This window comes from Dermacentor silvarum, chromosome 1 (genome assembly GCF_013339745.2).
Source record: "Dermacentor silvarum isolate Dsil-2018 chromosome 1, BIME_Dsil_1.4, whole genome shotgun sequence".
In the NCBI taxonomy this organism is placed as follows: Eukaryota; Metazoa; Arthropoda; class Arachnida; order Ixodida; family Ixodidae; genus Dermacentor; species Dermacentor silvarum.
The window spans coordinates 266,224,219-266,241,709 of NC_051154.1; the positions used below are offsets into that span (position 1 = coordinate 266,224,219).

The 17,491-nt window shown below is 45.4% G+C and overlaps 1 protein-coding gene across 6 annotated transcripts in view; it reads left to right on the forward strand.

The window, feature by feature from the left end:
* Positions 1 to 16,264, forward strand: part of LOC119437139 (phosphatidylcholine:ceramide cholinephosphotransferase 2) — a 218,703-nt gene extending 202,439 nt beyond the window's left edge. For all 6 annotated transcript variants that reach the window (XM_049660316.1, XM_037704206.2, XM_049660315.1 and 3 more), the window contains 3 exons: positions 3,776 to 3,951; positions 5,170 to 5,332; positions 14,487 to 16,264. In XM_049660316.1, coding sequence (XP_049516273.1) covers positions 3,776 to 3,951; positions 5,170 to 5,319 — 326 coding nt within the window. In that variant the 3' untranslated portion in view covers positions 5,320 to 5,332; positions 14,487 to 16,264. The remainder of the gene's footprint in view (positions 1 to 3,775; positions 3,952 to 5,169; positions 5,333 to 14,486) is intronic.
* Positions 16,265 to 17,491: the final 1,227 nt, after the last annotated feature.

Genomic DNA, 17,491 nt, shown 5'->3' on the forward strand with positions numbered 1-17,491 from the left:
TACATCTGATATCTGGTTGTTTCAGAGCAGTAAATGAATACAGTATCAGCAAAATCCAATCACACTCAGTGGTGCAGTTAAGTGTAAACAGATCAATATTATCTCATGCATGTTTATGCAGAAAGTCGGTGCTGACAACACGGCCATACAAAACTTGTGTGTACTCATGATACCCCTCCCACATGAACCCTTTGGATCTGCATTGGATATTTCGGGCATGATTGAGCTTGTATGCTACCACACGAGCACGCTTGAAGACACTTGTGTAGCGGCCTTCGATCAGCACCAAGCTCAGTTTTCAACTGATATACATTTACCACGGCATTCTCCGTAATAACTTGGAAACGTGTGACACTTACCTGAAGCAAGGTACCGCAGTGTGGCCTGCAGCACGCTGTAAGAGTATATTTCTTACACCGTGGTTTCCGCCGATATAGAACGGCGCATAACGGTATCCTCCCTTCGTATGCGGGGCCCCACGTGCGATAGCAGTTGCAGAAACTGCTCTCTGCTTACACGAAGCAGCCTCCAGTATTCGTCGAAGTCAGTCTTCAGGAGCTCTTCGTCGAGCAGGTTTTGGACCCCGAATTCTTTCCTTCCCATCCAGTCTTTCCGTCAACAACGCCATTTTCGTGGAAACAAATCAAAGTCCTCGTCAATCTCTGACAGAACAACAGCCATCGCGGCCAAACGTCGCTTGTTGCTGGCCTCCATTTTGTATGAAGAAACTCTCAAACCAGTCTGCTGCTAGCCAGCAGAGAGGCTGCGGTCGAGAGTAATCCAGCTTGGTGGCGCTGTCGTCTGCTAGGGCCTCGTCCGCCGTGTGGATGCGCTTTCAGCCAGACGGTCTGTGGCATAGTCGTCTGCGTCCGCTAAAAATCCGGATTCGGTCCTTCGTCTAGAGGCACCATAAGGAACGATGCTGGGCACATGTGTGCTTTGTGAAGCCAACATACTTGCATACAGGCTGTTCACTTAATTTCGGCCAAACTTTAAAAATATGCAAATGTTACATTGCTGGACAGAACCAAGGTAATGTTGTTTGCCATCGCTTGAAGGCGCTCAGGTTATTTTTTGCATTGTGCTTAATTAGATAATTAGTCTTAAATAACTAATAAACTTCTCAATTATTATAATTAGATGAAAAGTGTCAATGAGAAAATTGTAGAGCAACATGAAAAACTCCTGATACAGCTTTCTGTTGCTCAATACATGTTACATAAAAGTGTTTTTCTGAGTGTGAAAGATGTCACGAATACACGCAAAGTGCCTCGAGCGATGAGTCGCATCAATTAAATTCTCTCAATTAAAGCTCTTAATTTAATGCTCTTAAACTTAGATGTTTTTAATGGTTAATTCTAAGTGCAGGGGGTCTCCTGCACATGTGGGCAGAGTTTCAGTAGTAATGTTGAGTTATTTGCTTACAAAAACATTATAAAATTTAGTTGTTCAGAAGAGCATTTTAAAGGCTCTGACAGCTCTCGAAATTTCCTATGGCACCTACAAGACACCTTCAACTTTGAGGTTTAACCAACATGTTTCTGGTAATGCTCATAGGATTTCTACAGTCTCATTTTAGTATATCTAATAGTTCGCAAACAGCAAATATTTTAACCACCTGGCTGGGATCAAGAACCACTACATCACAAGTTTGATAAGTTCTTACTGCACCCCCAAAGAACCACATCTTTGCAATTACTCCAGTGTATTACTCCCAAGACATACTTCATTCCTGCAAAGCTTTATATTGATATGCCCAGTGGTTCTGAAAGAACATGCTGTTGAATGCCCCATGGAGTTTCAAAGTATAGTTAACAAAACTTTGGCAATTTCACACAACACACCTAATTGCCATACACCCAACATCAACCGCAAATAGTTCTCTGAATAATTTCTAGAGATTTTGAGCAGACAGTTTTCACTGCATCTAGTCACAATTACAGCTTTGCTGTATAATAACTCATCCCCACAATAAATACTGCTCACTACTACCACATTGCTTGATAGTCTCTCTCTTTTGCCGCTAGTTGACATGTGGTTAATGGTGCTGCTTGAGCTGCTAATCCATTTGCTATTGGCATTTATGCTTTAGCATTGGTTTGAACAGTGGAACCATATGTTTGACAGTAAGGACAGGCTTACATTTATAAGAATTTTTTTTTCTCCTTTCATCTAAATATACCATAAAATCCCGAGAGATGCCCCACCCCGGAAATATAACCCACCTGTACACCTTTTACTGCACACTGGAAGTTGGCCCACCTCATATTTTCACTCGATTTTCTCTCGATTTTAGGTGGGCTATCTCTCGGCATATTACGGTACTAGTGGAAAAAGAGTGCTTAGATTTAACGCTTTCCTTACCGCTAGAAATGGGCTCATTTTCGGTGTGTTTATATTTTAACATTTTACTTCAAGACATAGTAGTCGCAACCTGTACCGTGATACATATAATTATAGCTTCAGTGGTGCATTGAATGGCTGTAAAGCAGTAATAACTGCTCAGATAGTTTTGGAGAATTGGCATGTGAAACCTTAAAGAAGCATCTTAGAGAACATGAAAGAAAGAAGAAATCTGCTATTCTTAGAATAAGTACTGAGAGTTTAAAAAAAATCTGAAATATACAATATACGCGCCTGGCTCCTAGTCCCCAAATTTTGTAAACCACACCATGCAAAAAAATTATTAGAGATGCCCATGCTATGCGGGAAAGCAGTAGCTTCGCAAATGTGAAATTGCATAAGTTTCTATTGTACAGGGAGCATTTGTTTTTACTCATTGCAGCAGGCACCTGGTTCATTTTTTACTGCAGTCTTTATGCACTCGAAGCAATGGTTTTCAGGTCAGGGAGCATGCAGAAGCCTCCTCGTAGTTGATTATTGCGTTCAGTCGGCTTTTCTGTGCAAGCAAGTTGGTCTAGTGTGCACTCAACTGGCACTGGAGCCTCCACGTGCTTTGTTTAATTCGTGTACAGTAGTGTACAGAAATGTAGAATGTTGCACAGTATTGTAGAATGAGTAAGGGGATTTGCACAGGTGGTGTTCAAAATGTAAAAAATTTGACTGCTATTCAAGCTTCGGTCGAAAGGTCAGTTGGAAATCAACTGCATACTTTTGTGTGTGTGAAAACTCCACACGATGGACAGCATTGCACGTAATAAATTGTTCATATACTGTCTAGACGTTGATGGATAAAAACAATCCACAAGGAGAACAATAAAATTGCACTTGATATTAGTCGAAGACAATTATCAAAATATTACACACTCATGAGCATCTACCGTTGTTTGAGACATCGTTAAAAAAGCCTAGACGTCGGATCAGGAAATTAGCCAGCCTGAGACCGAAGCTTCTGTGTCTTCACTGATGCTATCATTTAATTAAAGTTTAGGTGGCTGAGTTGAACAAAGCGCAAATTTTACATACTTAGTTTGATTGTGGAAGTGCTAAAGGCACTAGAGGCTAGTTTCGATGATACCTCCAGTCGAAGATTTATTTTTCCAGAATTCCCACTTTGCTAGAAATTGTCCAATTTGACCAACAGTTAAAGATCAGTCGTCATTTCAGGCAGTGCATGGCTTTGCTAGTAGAATAGTTCCAACAGAAATGTTTAACGTATAGAAAAACTGTCAAAGTGATCAATTTCTCTAGGCCCGGTAATGAAAGAGTTACAAAAACATATGTGAACCTTAAAGTTGCTTTGTATTTGTTAAGTTTTCATACCTGTTGTCAGCATAAACGAATGGCTGCTTGCATCTTTTTTCTCTTTCGGAAGATTCTCCCCAGCGCTGTAAATACTTGCACCTGGTCTACCTGGTCCTGAGTACGGTGGGGATACTCATGGTGCTACTGTCACGCGGCCACTATACTGTTGATGTGGTGATTGGCTACTACGTCACAAGCAGGGTGTTCTGGATTTACCACACCCTTGCAAACAACATGGCTCTCAAGGTAAGCAGGTGTCTGTAAATGCAGTCATTATGCAAGATACTCACCAGTACTGTGAAATCTCATTACTACGAACCTCAGATTAACGAAAATTTCAAAAATGTTCAGCCAGTAGCCTATTGTTTTAATGTAAAAATATTTCAGTACTCAAATTTCAAAACACTGAATATTTGAAAATAACCGAAATTTTATGCTTTCTTTGTATTAGAAGCACCTCAATATACGAATTTGTAACCTCAAATATTGTGCATGTTTTGGACCTATGAAACTAAAAAATAGGCTGTGCAACTATCATCAGCAGATATTGCTGGATGGCTGCGATTACGAGTTTGCACCAGTCCTATCACCATCACCCACAGTAATGGCGGCCCACAGATATAGAACGTACACAAATTGCCACCATTGGCATGGCACTGCCGATCAGCAAGTAGGCAAGTAATGCAAGAAAGCAATAATATTTCTGGGTTTCGTTAACATTTGGCAACAATGCGCAGTGACACATCATGTGCAGATCTCAGACATGCAAACGACACTTTACTAGACACTTTACTAACAGCCACCCGTGTTATCAGCGAGCTTAGGCATAGCGGGCGCGACGGCTCAAGTCATGTTATCTACACTTCGAAGAAACGCACCGCTGCATGGTTCATTTGTAATTGTTGGTGGGATTGTGCTTTCACCCTGCAGCATTTCATTTCATCCTGCCGCAGATGAAATATGCACAGAACTATGGCGCGTAATCTCACTGTTCATGACTGTTGGTACGGTGCACGGACATACCGGGCACAGACTCGCCTAGTGTTAAATGATCCAAGGTCTGTATGAGCTATGCGCACGACACACAGGGATGGCACATATAAATGCACATTTGTACTCCTACCCTGCAGAGCCCTTGTCATAAGCATTAACACATTTGTGGATGTACTGCTTTCAAATGTAGACTCTTGTTGAATTTAGTTTTCCCTGTTCACAAAATTTACCACATAGACCCAAGAAGGTTAATGCTAGTAACCTAAAATTAGCACCTAAATACCTTTATTTTCACACACTTTTCTCTTTTAGACCAACATTTCCTTGGTCCCTAGCTCTAAAAGGAGGTTTAGATTTTGCCACCCATTTCAATGACATCTTCAGGATAACTGTAATTTTTTTTTCTTTCTCTTTTTCCTACTTGATTGATTCGATTGCCCATTTCATACCCCAATTTTTCTGCAATTGCAGGTGGCGTCTCAGAATAACTACCTGTCGCGGTCATGGTGGTTCTCACTGTTCACCTACTTTGAGAAGAATGTGGGAGGCGTAGTGCCACGCCAATATGAGTGGCCTCTGCCGTGGCCCCGGAGGTGGCTGCCGCGCACTCGGATATCCTAGCACCGCACACAGGGTAAGCATTGTGCAGCAGCAAGTGCAAGGAAGCGCGCAGGTTGTGTAAGGTCTAGCTCACAGCTCCAAGCATGTGGCCCCAAAACATCTGGCAAGGGCCCATGCCTGTGCTCACTTTGAATCACGAAGACCGATCTGTCCACCATAGTATTTGCAGACTACATGCGACTTGGAGACAGTTATTCATTAGCTGGTCCATGGCTTTGCTTACTACAGAAAATGTGCCAATGCTATCAGCACTGCACCATGACACACAATATACAAATGGAAGAACAGGATTGTAATTTCCAATCCAAAATTGTGGGTGGCCTAGCACTTTTTCTGGCATTTTTCTTATTGGAGCACTAACTCTTAAGTATCTGCAACAGCATAAAAGGGGGCATTTCCATTCATGCTGGCTGGTGCTTTGAGCAGGGTCTCTAACCAAAAAGTTTTTGAGTTCAGTTCGGTTCAGGTTTAGCTCCGGAGCAAAAATATAATGTTTTGAACTGGTTTAAACCGGTTTGTATGGGCCCATAATGGTTTGGAAGTAAGGAGAATGAAAGGTTCTAAAAAACGTTTTTCATAATGAAAAAAAGGTAAGGAGTGCAGACACGGACACAAAAGAAAAGTGGACAACACGAACGCCAGCTGGCGTTCGTGTTGTCCATTGTCCAGCCTTGTACTAGACCATTGGTTGCAAGAAACACTTTGAGGAGCTGGTGATTCAGCCTGTAAAAGAAATTGTGGGGTAATTGCTGCTGACACTGTAGAGCCACTAAATGCAATGAAAGCAGAAAAGGTGCCGGTACAGTGTATGGCTTCAAAGCACACTGCACTAGGCACATGCTGGGTTGTGTGACTGAGAGATAAGTGCTGGGCATGATGGAGAGTATAAAGCAGTTTTAATGTGAAGCATTCTTTGCTAACTTGAGGTGTTTTGAGTGTATCTATCTACCTATCTATCTATCTATCTATCTATGTCTATATACAGTATAGACCACTTATAACGTAACTGTTTATAGTGCAGAACTGGCTACAACGCGGCCTTTTCCGGCTCCCGTTTACCCTCCCATAGAACTCCATGTACAGTAGAACCTTGCGGATACGTTCCCGCTTAATACGATTTCCCGGCTCCTGCATTCACAATCGCAAAAAATAAACATAACCCCATAGAGGAATCGGTTAATACGTTCCCGTAAAATACGATTATTCGGCAGCAACGTTCAGCATTGTGGCAAACTGCGGTCATATGATACGTTCTGCAGCGAAAAATAATCATTCAGGTGTGCGAAAAGGCCGCTCATGTGCTTGTGAAGCGCTAAGTGGCAGACAGCCGCCGCGCGGCTTCTCTGCAGTGCTCAATCCCCCCCCCCCCCCCCCCCCCCCCCCCCCCCTCCGCGACTTCTCTGCATTGCTCGTTCGCCCGAAGTGACGAAGCGCGGCAGCAGCGGCGAGCGAATTGACCTTTGCGCTACCTCGCCCCTCGCTTCAACGCGAATTACTAAGCTTCGAAAACGGGCGGACGCCGCGAGCGCGCGGCGCTACGAGTCACCGAGATAGTAGCGGAGGTGGTGGCGGACGAGGCGCCTGAAGACGGCAGCGAGAACGAATGCTTGCGCCCACCGGCTACCTTCACCGAAGCCCTTGCTGGCCTGGAAGCCTTACAAAGCTTCTTTCGCACGAAAGACAACGAAAATGCGGACAAGGGCCCAAGGGTCTGCAATGTGCGCAAAAGGAGTTGTTCCTGTCCAAGGGTGTGATGCACCAGCAGAAAATAGTCGAATCTCGATAATTTGACCTCGAAGGGGCCTGAAAATTTGTTCAAATTAAAAGGACTTATTTTTGACATATTTGTGCACCATAGCGCTACGTACGAACGGTTTGAGTCGTGAGATATCGCGGCGCGCAAGCACATAGCGAGCAAGGGCCCCGAAACTGCCCACGCCGGCCAACGCTCGCATCCCGATAGCGCCTCTTCCTCTTCACAACCACAATCTCTCTCTCTCTCTCTCTCTCATCCTGATAACGGCAGTGAACGAAACTTCAGGGAGCTGGCCGCGCCGGCACGGCGGCGACGCGCGCACGGAGACCGTCAAAGGAGTGAGGGAGGATGGCAGTAGGGAAGCGCATTTGGCCTCGGCAACGCCGTCGCTGCGGTGGCTCCCCTCGCCCTCCCTCTCAAGTCCCTCGTAGCTTCCTCACCTTCGACTGTCTCCGTGCACGCCCACCGGCCTGGCGCCAGCTTAGCCCGCTCCTCTAGTTTCGCTTTCTGCCATTGAAGCGAGCGTTGGCCGGCCTGGGCCAACGAAACTGCCGACGTCTCAGCCAACACAGCGGCTGCGGCGCAGAGGGAAGCACCGCGGAGGCAGGACTGGGCCTCCGCGGTGCTTCCCTCAGCCGCTGCGTTGGCTGAGACGTCGGCACTTACACGCGTGTTCTGGCATGACGCTGAAACGGCGACCTTACCATTTGGGAGAGGAAATTTTCGCCGCGGTATTTTTTTCTTTCTTTTTTATTTCTCCGCGCGGCGTTGAGGTCTCTCTCCTAAGCTTTTGCTTTATGGCCGTGTCAGAGGATTGCCAGTCGGAGGCGCCGCCACGTGATTTGGCGTGCTGCTGAGAGCATTGTCGGTGCACGGTTATGTTCGAAGTAACCGTCGCAAATGCTTTCGCGTTCGAATTACCGAGCGTTCTCGCCCATTGGAATACACGTAACTTCGACGGGACCACAGCGTCATTTCGAATTAACGAGATTCGACTGTAACTATGTTTTGCAAGAAATGTTTTCTGCCCTTGCACCTCAATATGGGCTTGTCAGCTTCAATTTTTGCTGGATTCGGATCCTACGTTTTCTGGATCGTACGTTTATTTTTCGCGTATTTTTTGAAAACGTATGAATGAGGTTCTACTGTATACGCATACTGCTTACAGTGCAGCTGCGTGAGACGAAATAACGGTTCTAATGCAGCTTCCGCGGGAAAATCTTGCTGACAAGGGCGGCAGCGAGCACACTTCTCAACAAGGTGCGTGCTCCCGGCCGGCGTATGCATTATTCAATGCAATAAAACTCATTAATTCGGACTACTTTCGGAGCTCGGTGAGCGAGGAGCACAGCAAATGTGCGACGCAAAAGAGCAATAACGGCGCTAGCGTCCAACCGAAATGAAGCAGCGGAGTCCGCATCACCACAGCCATCAGTTGAAATCATACGTGAATGACAGCAACGCCAGAACGCTTCTAGCCTATTTGTGTCTTTTAAGCCTGTATTCTTCCGTTTATCGCTGCGCATAACACCACATTGGCTGCGGGCTTTCGTAACTTCGTAGTCGTCATCCATGATCGCGACAATAGCGGCCGTGGTTTTCTCCGCAGCGGTTGTGGCGAACAGTAGTTTCGTTTTTAGTCGGTACGCGCGTCGGCCGCGTGCCTAAAAAACTGCATAGTTGCCATCGATAATCGCATAGATAGCGACCGCGGTTTCAACTGCAGTTGTTGCAGCGAATGGTAGTTAATAGACCGATCCTACCGGCCAGTTTCACGACGCCACCGCTGCTGCGGTGCATGCTCGTACTTGTAGTCATCCGGCCGCTCTAGCCGCCCGGAGTGCCTGTGCGTTCTGTTTCTGAACAATTTTTGGCAATTTTTATGGTTCGTGTAGAGCCATTGTGCGATGGGAGGATTGACCTGCTGTGTTCCTGGGTGGTACAACAACCACACAAGGGACAAAGGCTTCGGATTCTATGTGTTTTCTAAAGAGCGAAAGCTTCGAGAGACCTGGATTCAACGGATTAATGGGGGGGTACTGGTAATGCACAGCGCGAGGATACAGGGACGAATAGCGGCCGCATTTCAATCGGGGCAAAATGCGAAAACACCCGTGTACTTAGAGTTCCTGGAATTTATAGATTATTTGTCGATTATCGATTAGCTATCGATTGGCTATCGCAAGGTATTGGCCACGTATTTGGGCTAGGCTAAGAACTACCAAGTCATCCCCAACATTTCCTGAAATTTATTGATCATTGATTGATTAGCTATTGATTGGCTATCGCAAGGTATTGGCCACGTATTTGGGCTAGGCTAAGCACTACCAAGTCATCCCCAGAATTTTCCGGAATTTATTTATTATTGATCAATTATCGATTAGTTATTGATTGGCTATCGATGACTTGGCAATGATTGGCTATAGGCGTTTTTATGTTAAAAACGCCGCCTAGCTTACTTAAGAACTTCTGAACTTCTAGATATCGCTGTTACCGAAGTCTGCAAGTCGTGCGCGAAACCCATGTAGGTAAGTATCATTAGGGCACAAAAGTTTTGGCGCCGCATTTCAAACCTGTCTCCAACATGTATACAAATCCTATCATGTCCGTCGCTAAACAAACGTAACGTTGCAGTCACCGAGATGCACGTGTGCAAAAATAGTAATGCAAAACGACCGCGTTCATCAGCATGTACTACATACAAAGCTAGAACAAATACAATACTCAACGCGTGATCAGCGGGTAACAACCGAAATGAAAGAGCAGCAGGCACTTTTCAACGTTCGCCTTGCATGCTGCAATGAACAGCCAATGTAATTTCTTAAAATACATGACGAATGTTTCTCGGTGGTTGAGTCGCAGAGATGTCTGGGAAACTCGTGCACAGTACTCAACGAGCGCGGACTGCGGTGGTGTGGTTGACCTGTTGACTACAACCAAGATGGTGGCAGTGCTACTTCCGGAAAACCGGCGCATGCGCAGATCGGTCGGTGGGATCGGTCTATTTGTCCAGACTTGGTGCGTGCGTCGGGCAAGTGCCTTCAACACCGCGAAGTCGCCGTTCATAATCGCGTCGATAGCGGTCACGGTTTTTTCCGCAGCAGTTGCGGCAAACAGTTGTTTCATTTTGACTTGGTGCAAAGCTGTCGAACTTGAAGAGCACCGGCTACATCGTGATTATGTTTTCGCTAGCTCACTGGCAAAAACGTAATCACGATGTGCGCGCGATAGTACAAAGCGTGTCTACATGCTTGGTCTACATTTTTTGCATACGTGCAGGGCTTAAAAATTGTTGTTTTGGTTATGGTGCGGTACCACTTATAGTGCAGATATTCGCGACTCCGGCGACTTACTTTATAAGCGGTCTACACTGTATCAATCTATCTATCTATCCAGCCTCCTACGTCGTGATGCCGTCGTGGTTTTTTCTCCATCGGGATAAATATCAGAATAGGCATGGGGCGGCACGACGTGCATGCATACATAACATGAATGACATGTCATGACATCAACGACATGACGTATTTGTTATGGCATGTATGTCATGACATAAATGCTATGAATGACATGATGCCGTCATGGTCATTTCAGGATGTGAATGAGATGAATGGATGACCTGATATGAATGGCAAGACATGGAAGTGCATGTCATGTCGTGGTTGTTGCTTTAAATCGATGTACTATTTAGATATGAATGAGCTGACATATGTGCATGACATGACAGAAATGTCATCATCACATGAATGCCAGAAATGTCATGACATAACAGTAATGACAAAACATGCATGAGCATGTTGTTCTATGTCATTCTTGTCATGTATTGTGACCCGGGATCGACGACAAGCCGACGAAGAGGAGACGAAAGCTTTATACAATATGTACAGATATAGCAGGTAATAGCTGGTAATAGCAGTAAGAGCGCACCAGACCAACGGGGCGGCTGGTGGCGACTCTGTTCACAAAGGGCCGGTTCTCCTTAAATCCCTTTTTGGGCTCCTCGTTGGCTGGAACGAGGTGGGGAGGATGCTGATGTCACCCACATTCTTCTTTCGTCGTGGGGAAGGCCTGGGGCAGCTTGAAGTCACCCATGTCTAATTCTTGATTCGTCGCAGTGATCAGTCGTGGGGCTCAGAAGAACGCAGTTGGGGGGAGCACCCGTCACATGTGGCACAATACATGTCATGCACGCACGTCTTGCCACACATATCCTGATACATATTGTGGGGATGTCAGCCGCATGGCAGCACCGCTGCGCGCAATCATCACCATCGGCTCTGGCTCACCTGCCCGTACCACGCGCATCGAACCTTAGGGCAGAGCAGGATTAGGAAGCTGGACGGCAGTTGGCCTGGGGCTTTCGTCAGTAAAGGTAGTTCTTTGCTTGTCTCCCGCAGTCCGTGTCGTCTCTGGGAGCCTCAGCTGGTCACTGGCTCTGAAGCCACGGCCCTGAGCCCACAATATCCAGTTGAAGATGAGACCACAACACCATCACCTCATATCATTCATAACACGCATGTCATGTCATGCATGTATGTCATTTCATACATGTCATGAATGCCCGGATATGTAACTTGTTAGAAAATGGAACTGACATGAATGACAGTGTAGCGGCTCGAGGTGGCGTTTGGGCCATGAATCCACCAGGCCCATTGACAAGTAAGTACTTCTGGTAATAGGAATGAAGGAAAAAGGGTTTAATTTACATTATTTACACTGGCCCCTGGTACAGACGCCCACTCAATCAGGAGCACATTAAACGTCTTGAGTTCACATCAGGACATGTCAGAACCATACTCACTGCACCACAAGTCTCCGCTTTTAATACGGTCGTCTTCCCTAGGAGATTGGACTGGGGAATCTGATGTTGGTAGCTCGGCCAATCGCAATTGTGGAATCGGTCGCAGCAGCCCTCTTATGTTGACGCACCGTTCCGCCAGGCCCGCCTTCAATGTCGCAGCCTCGCCCCCGCATTCTTGAGTATGGATGGCTACCTGGGAAACTGAGCTCAAAGCTGTTCCCACGGTTTTGGGCGACAATGACCCCTTTCATCAATTAATCAGGATTAGGTAGTAATCTTCACGGTAATTACCGTATCGGCGGATGGCGGTGGTTGTTGTTGACTCGACGCAAGCGCCTTTGTTAACACATAACAGTCTATGACACGCCTAGTCGCTGTTGGTGCGCACGCTGATGAATAAGGCCGCCTCGTGCCAAATGTCCCAGCTAGGGTATGCGCTTGTCAAGGTTGAGACGTAACAACAGTCATGACATCAATGACATGCCATGCATGTCATAATTGAGATGACTAGTATAATGGATTGAATTATGTGACATGCATTTCTTTAACTGGATATATTCTGGATATGCATGTCATGACAATCGTGTGACATTAATGACCTGTCATGCCATGTTTGTCATAAAATAATTGGCATGAATGCCATGGTCTGTATGTCAAGTCATGACATGCATGACAAAAATTAAATTCATGACATGCATTCATTCATGCAGGGCATGATATTGCCATAACAAGAACTTGTGCTGACCCTGTGGATCAAGTTGTCTACTAACTTGGGCTGATGACTATATGGTACACGCGTGTTTTTGATGCTGTAATGGTCAACGCATCATCATTCCAGCTTCGTAATCAAAATCTCGACTCTGATTCTCGCGTGCCATCTACACTCAAGGCAAGTGGCTCACCATAGGCAGATCTTAGCATCTTGGCAGCAAAACATCATCCATTCAAACAGTTATTGAAAAGCAAGTTTCCCACGAGCATTGATTTCCGAGCGCCGGGCAACAACGCGGCGGGGGCTGAGCGCGGCCGTGCGGGCCCCATCTTGAAAGCGATCTGCAGTGGGTACAGAGTCTAGGTGCGCAGAGGGCTGATGGCTTCGTGTACACTTTGTTCTCACCGTTGAAGCGAGAAGCAGCACTAAGGGCAATTCGCTCGTTGCTGCTGCCGCTCTTCCTCTTGCCAGCGTTTTGAAAGCGAGTGTCCGCAGTCATCGAGTAAGATGTGTTCATGTTCGCCTGTGCGCACGTGGCACCATGCTTGTTAATTTAGTTAGTAAGATAATGGTTACGACTTTATACTGCCAATAAAACTACTATCCTTACTTTGTATAGCTGTATAATAATTTGCTACCACAATCTATCCTTTGCCTTTCGGGCAAAACTGCAAAGCCGTGGCCTAGTTGTAGAGTGCCTACCTTGGCTGCGGGAGGTTGTGGGTTTGATTCCCACTGCCACCGGGCACCCACTGGTTCAAATGGGCACAAGCATACCCCGGCCTGGCGATCGACTTTCTTCAGCGGTGATACGCTTGGGAAAGGAGCGTGTGCCCCTTAATTCCCGTTGGAACCCTCATGAGCACAAAAAAAGGAGGCTTGGGCCGCTCCTATGGCGGCAATTTCCCATGTGGTGGCCCAAATGCACCTATTGAGGTGGGGACTCCTTTGGGTTGGGGACAAACACCCCTTTCCAAGCGTTGAGGGTGGCCGAGCACCAGACCAGGAGCATGCTTGTACCTGTTTTACTGGTAGGTACCCAGCAGCAGCACTTGCCTCCCACAGCTGTGGTGGATGCTCTTCAACAAGGCCGTCTGTGGTTGGCACCCTTCGAAGGGTTCCTCCATGTTTCCCTACCTGTGCAAGGCGTTGTGCGTCAGTGCAGAACGCTAAATTACGAAGATAGTGTGCTCACACAAGAGCCCCAGCACTACTTACATACTTCACACGTGCAGTGTGGAGCACATAACAATGTTGATGCAAAGTCCTTGCGTTTGCTGCTACTATATAGGCTATACTAAAACTCTCTATTGCTGCTGCATGAAACTTATGTGATAGTGCATATTGGCATGAGCACTGAACTCTGGGTTTGTTACGAACATAATTTGCACCACTTTTAAAGCAAAGCACAGGTGCACGAGAGCACATGCAGGCATGCCAGTTTCCTTTACATCGAAGACGCAGGAATGAAATGTGCAAATTGATAGCATTTCATTAACCACTTCACATAGATTTGGAAATGTGCAGTAGACCTGCATAATCTTTCTATTTCCTTTCCTAGAGGGACCCCTCAACACCGCAAAGCTATATATGACAGCTTGCTCACCTACCTTATAAGAAGCGAAACCATTAACTTAATCTAGGCACCTCACCGGAAAAACCACTGGGGTCGCCTTTTTATACATGTAGAATTATCTATTTTTTATGATTTAATAAACGTCTCTCTCTCTCTCTCTCTCTCTCTCTCTCTCTCTCTCTATTTCTTACATCCTTGTTGACTAATGGCCTTTTTTTTTTTTTTTTTTTTTTCAGGTCTTGCTAACCATTTGTTTAGACTTAAGTGTTTTGGCTGCCTAACCACAGTGTGACTTATACAAGTATGGTGCACTGCACATGTGCAGGTTAGGACAAGCAGCAGGGCATATGAATCTACCATGGTGTGAAGGACAGCTGGGGACAATGCTCAAGATCCCCCAGGGAGGCATATGTGTGCGCGTCGAATCTCCTCATGGCCAGCCTTCTCCTTCACGCTCCGTGTGCAGTGCTGCTCATGTGTCGTCAGTAGAAGACCGAAGAAGTGTACTGCTTTCTCTTGTGCGTGCCTCTCTTCTGATCTGCTACTTTTACAGACAGTCAGATGCAACCAAGGAAACAATAAGCTAATCCAAGTGTGTTGTCAACGACCAGTGTTTTTTCTCCTTGTGTCTATTTGTGTCTGTCGGCTGCTGTGTGGGACGTGTTTATTGCCCTCCCTCCCCCCATGACGGCTACTTATACTCTGTCGTCTTCTGCAAGTTTCATCTCTGCAAACATCAGTGTGCTTTGCCCTTCCACCATGTTACTGCACTATTTGCCAGTCCAAAAGACTTGCACATTGTCATTGTTGCTTTTAGTACCTTACTACGCCAGCCGTTAAAGGTGTGCCTTTCTTTCTTTTTTTTTTTTCCTTCTTTATTCGTGTACATAGTGCTTTTAAGCTTTGGGCATCCTTGTTTTTTTTTTTTTTTTTTCCATAAACATAATGTACAGTTTCTCTTCGGGTAAAGAGAGGCAAAAGGATGAGACAGCTGGAAAGTTTTAATTAGAACGAAACTTTCAGTAGCATGTCAGGTTTTTGCCAAATTTTAAGATATCGGAGCCTCTTTTTCTCCACTGGCGGCTACATTTTTTACTATGCTTTGTGCAAAATTTTTCAGCTCGCTATTGCGGCACAAGTGTAACACCAAAGCCCGATTTCAATGCCTTTTCTGCTTTCTCTACATGTGTGTCACAATTGCACGCACTTTGTCAGGCAAAAGTGAAATGGTGCCAATATATAACCTCACCACGGCACTGCTGTAGGCCAGGGACAATGTGCAGGGCGAAAACATGGGCAACCTTTTACTGTCAACAACTCCTATTGCCTACTGGGGAATGAACCATTATGCAGTATTGAAATAAAAGTATCTATAGTTGTTCTTTGAATTTAACACATTGTCAACCCATCTCAATTTATGCAGATTGCGCTTGTGATAATGTGAGGTGATGCTGGTGTGGAACACTATGGTCAGTCTCTCTGCAAAGTATGTGGAATTGTTCAGAACAATTTCAGAAGGGAAAAAAAAAGGTGCATGGACTGGTTGGCTGTTACCGGGTGGCATCTTGCTTTAAGCTGTTTGGGACAACCACAACCTGTCTGCTTTGGTTTACCTGTACATACATACATTTTCTTGTCTTCAGGTATGAGCCACGAACGTGTTGGTGTTTAAGCCTTATACACAATTTGCTACAGGTTGTGCTTGACTAAAAGATGCCTTAATGTGGTTTCTTCCCTATACTATAAGGATTGGATGTGCCATCTCATTCTTTTCTAATGCTTTTTTTCTTGGTTTTTCTTGTACTGTGTGCCTGTAGATCTGCATGTGTATGTTGTTCTGTTGCCTTAACATGAGCAGTCGGTCAAGGCTTTCTGCAAGTGGCTTTGATGAAACAAGACTAAAGAAAAACAAAGCCAAAGTTTACGGCGTTTTGGTCATAAAGCTGCATAACACAAAAAAGAATTGCGCAAACAATATTTGTCTCTGTCTGTGATAACCAGAGCAAACGTTATGCAGGTCCTTGCGATTGCTGTGTGTATAATGAAAAAAAAAAAAAAAGACCGTGCGTGAAAGTTGCAAATAAATATTTTTCGTGCCCGGCACGTAGTTGGCTGTGTCTCGCAGCAGGCTAGCAGAATTTTCTAAAAGGCATAAAAGGGGATCGTGAAACAGGATCAGACATGAGATAAGGACAATGATCTTTGTTTACCTAAGGCACCGGTCAACTATGACGCAATATCATACTGGAAAGGGCACGATTTTGTCCATACACGTAGATGAACTCCACAGCACTGCACAATTTTTGTTACAGGAAGTGGCAAATCTAGATGCACCTTTGAAGTGGTGTGTGCAAGGTACCTGGTAGTTCTCATTTCAATATCAGCATGCACTCATGCTCCAGTACATGAATACAGTTGTAAATGATTGGAAAATCCACATGTTGATAAATACATAACTGCTATTAAAATAATTACTGCCTCTTCCAGAATTTAAAATATGCAGTGACGCTCCTGCACAATGCAACATTACTGCGTTACTAGGAGCACAGGAGTACCCCACTTTTTGCACACACTGTCATAAATGCCAAGAGGAAAGTGTAGCCCATTGCAAGGCTTAACAATGCCCAATAGGCCTTCACCTTGCCTGCCTCGTCATTCCCCCTCCCACTCTCAACCTGATTGCTAGGAGGAAGCACAAGTTTGCCAAGAAAACACGCTTTCTCCCTTTTGACCTCCTGCCATAATACAATCTGACTCGGCGACACTTGTTGACCCATTTGTGCCACTACTGACATGATACATACCAATTGGTCCTGTAACAGCTTCCAACAATCTTTTTTTGCATTTCTTCTATCTCTGTGGTCCCATTATCTGACAGTGAAATTGCTTTTTCATTGAACCTACACACCACACTCTGTGCCTTGAACAACACGTGTTACCTTCCATGTTTCAGACCCACAAAGAAGTTAAAGTAAAGGAGGAGGTTAACTAGAGAACTAGGCACTCGCAAATGTACTCTAACCCCCGTATTCAGAAATGTAACTTAATTTGAAGCCCATGCTTGACTGGATTTAAATGACTTCTGGCATGAACGTGCCCAAGACGCTCATTGTGTTCCCTTCAGTGCATTCACGATAGGCATCATTTAGATTAAGTCAAGCATGGGTTTCAAGTTAAGATGCATTTCTGCATACGGGAGTAAGAAGCTCAACTTGTGCCATGACACAGTCTTGGTCAGATAGCCACCCATTTTATTTTACTGTGGCCTCTTAAAAAGTGATGCAGCCTTCTGGAACCCTGTCATCATGAACCATATATACCCCGAATTAT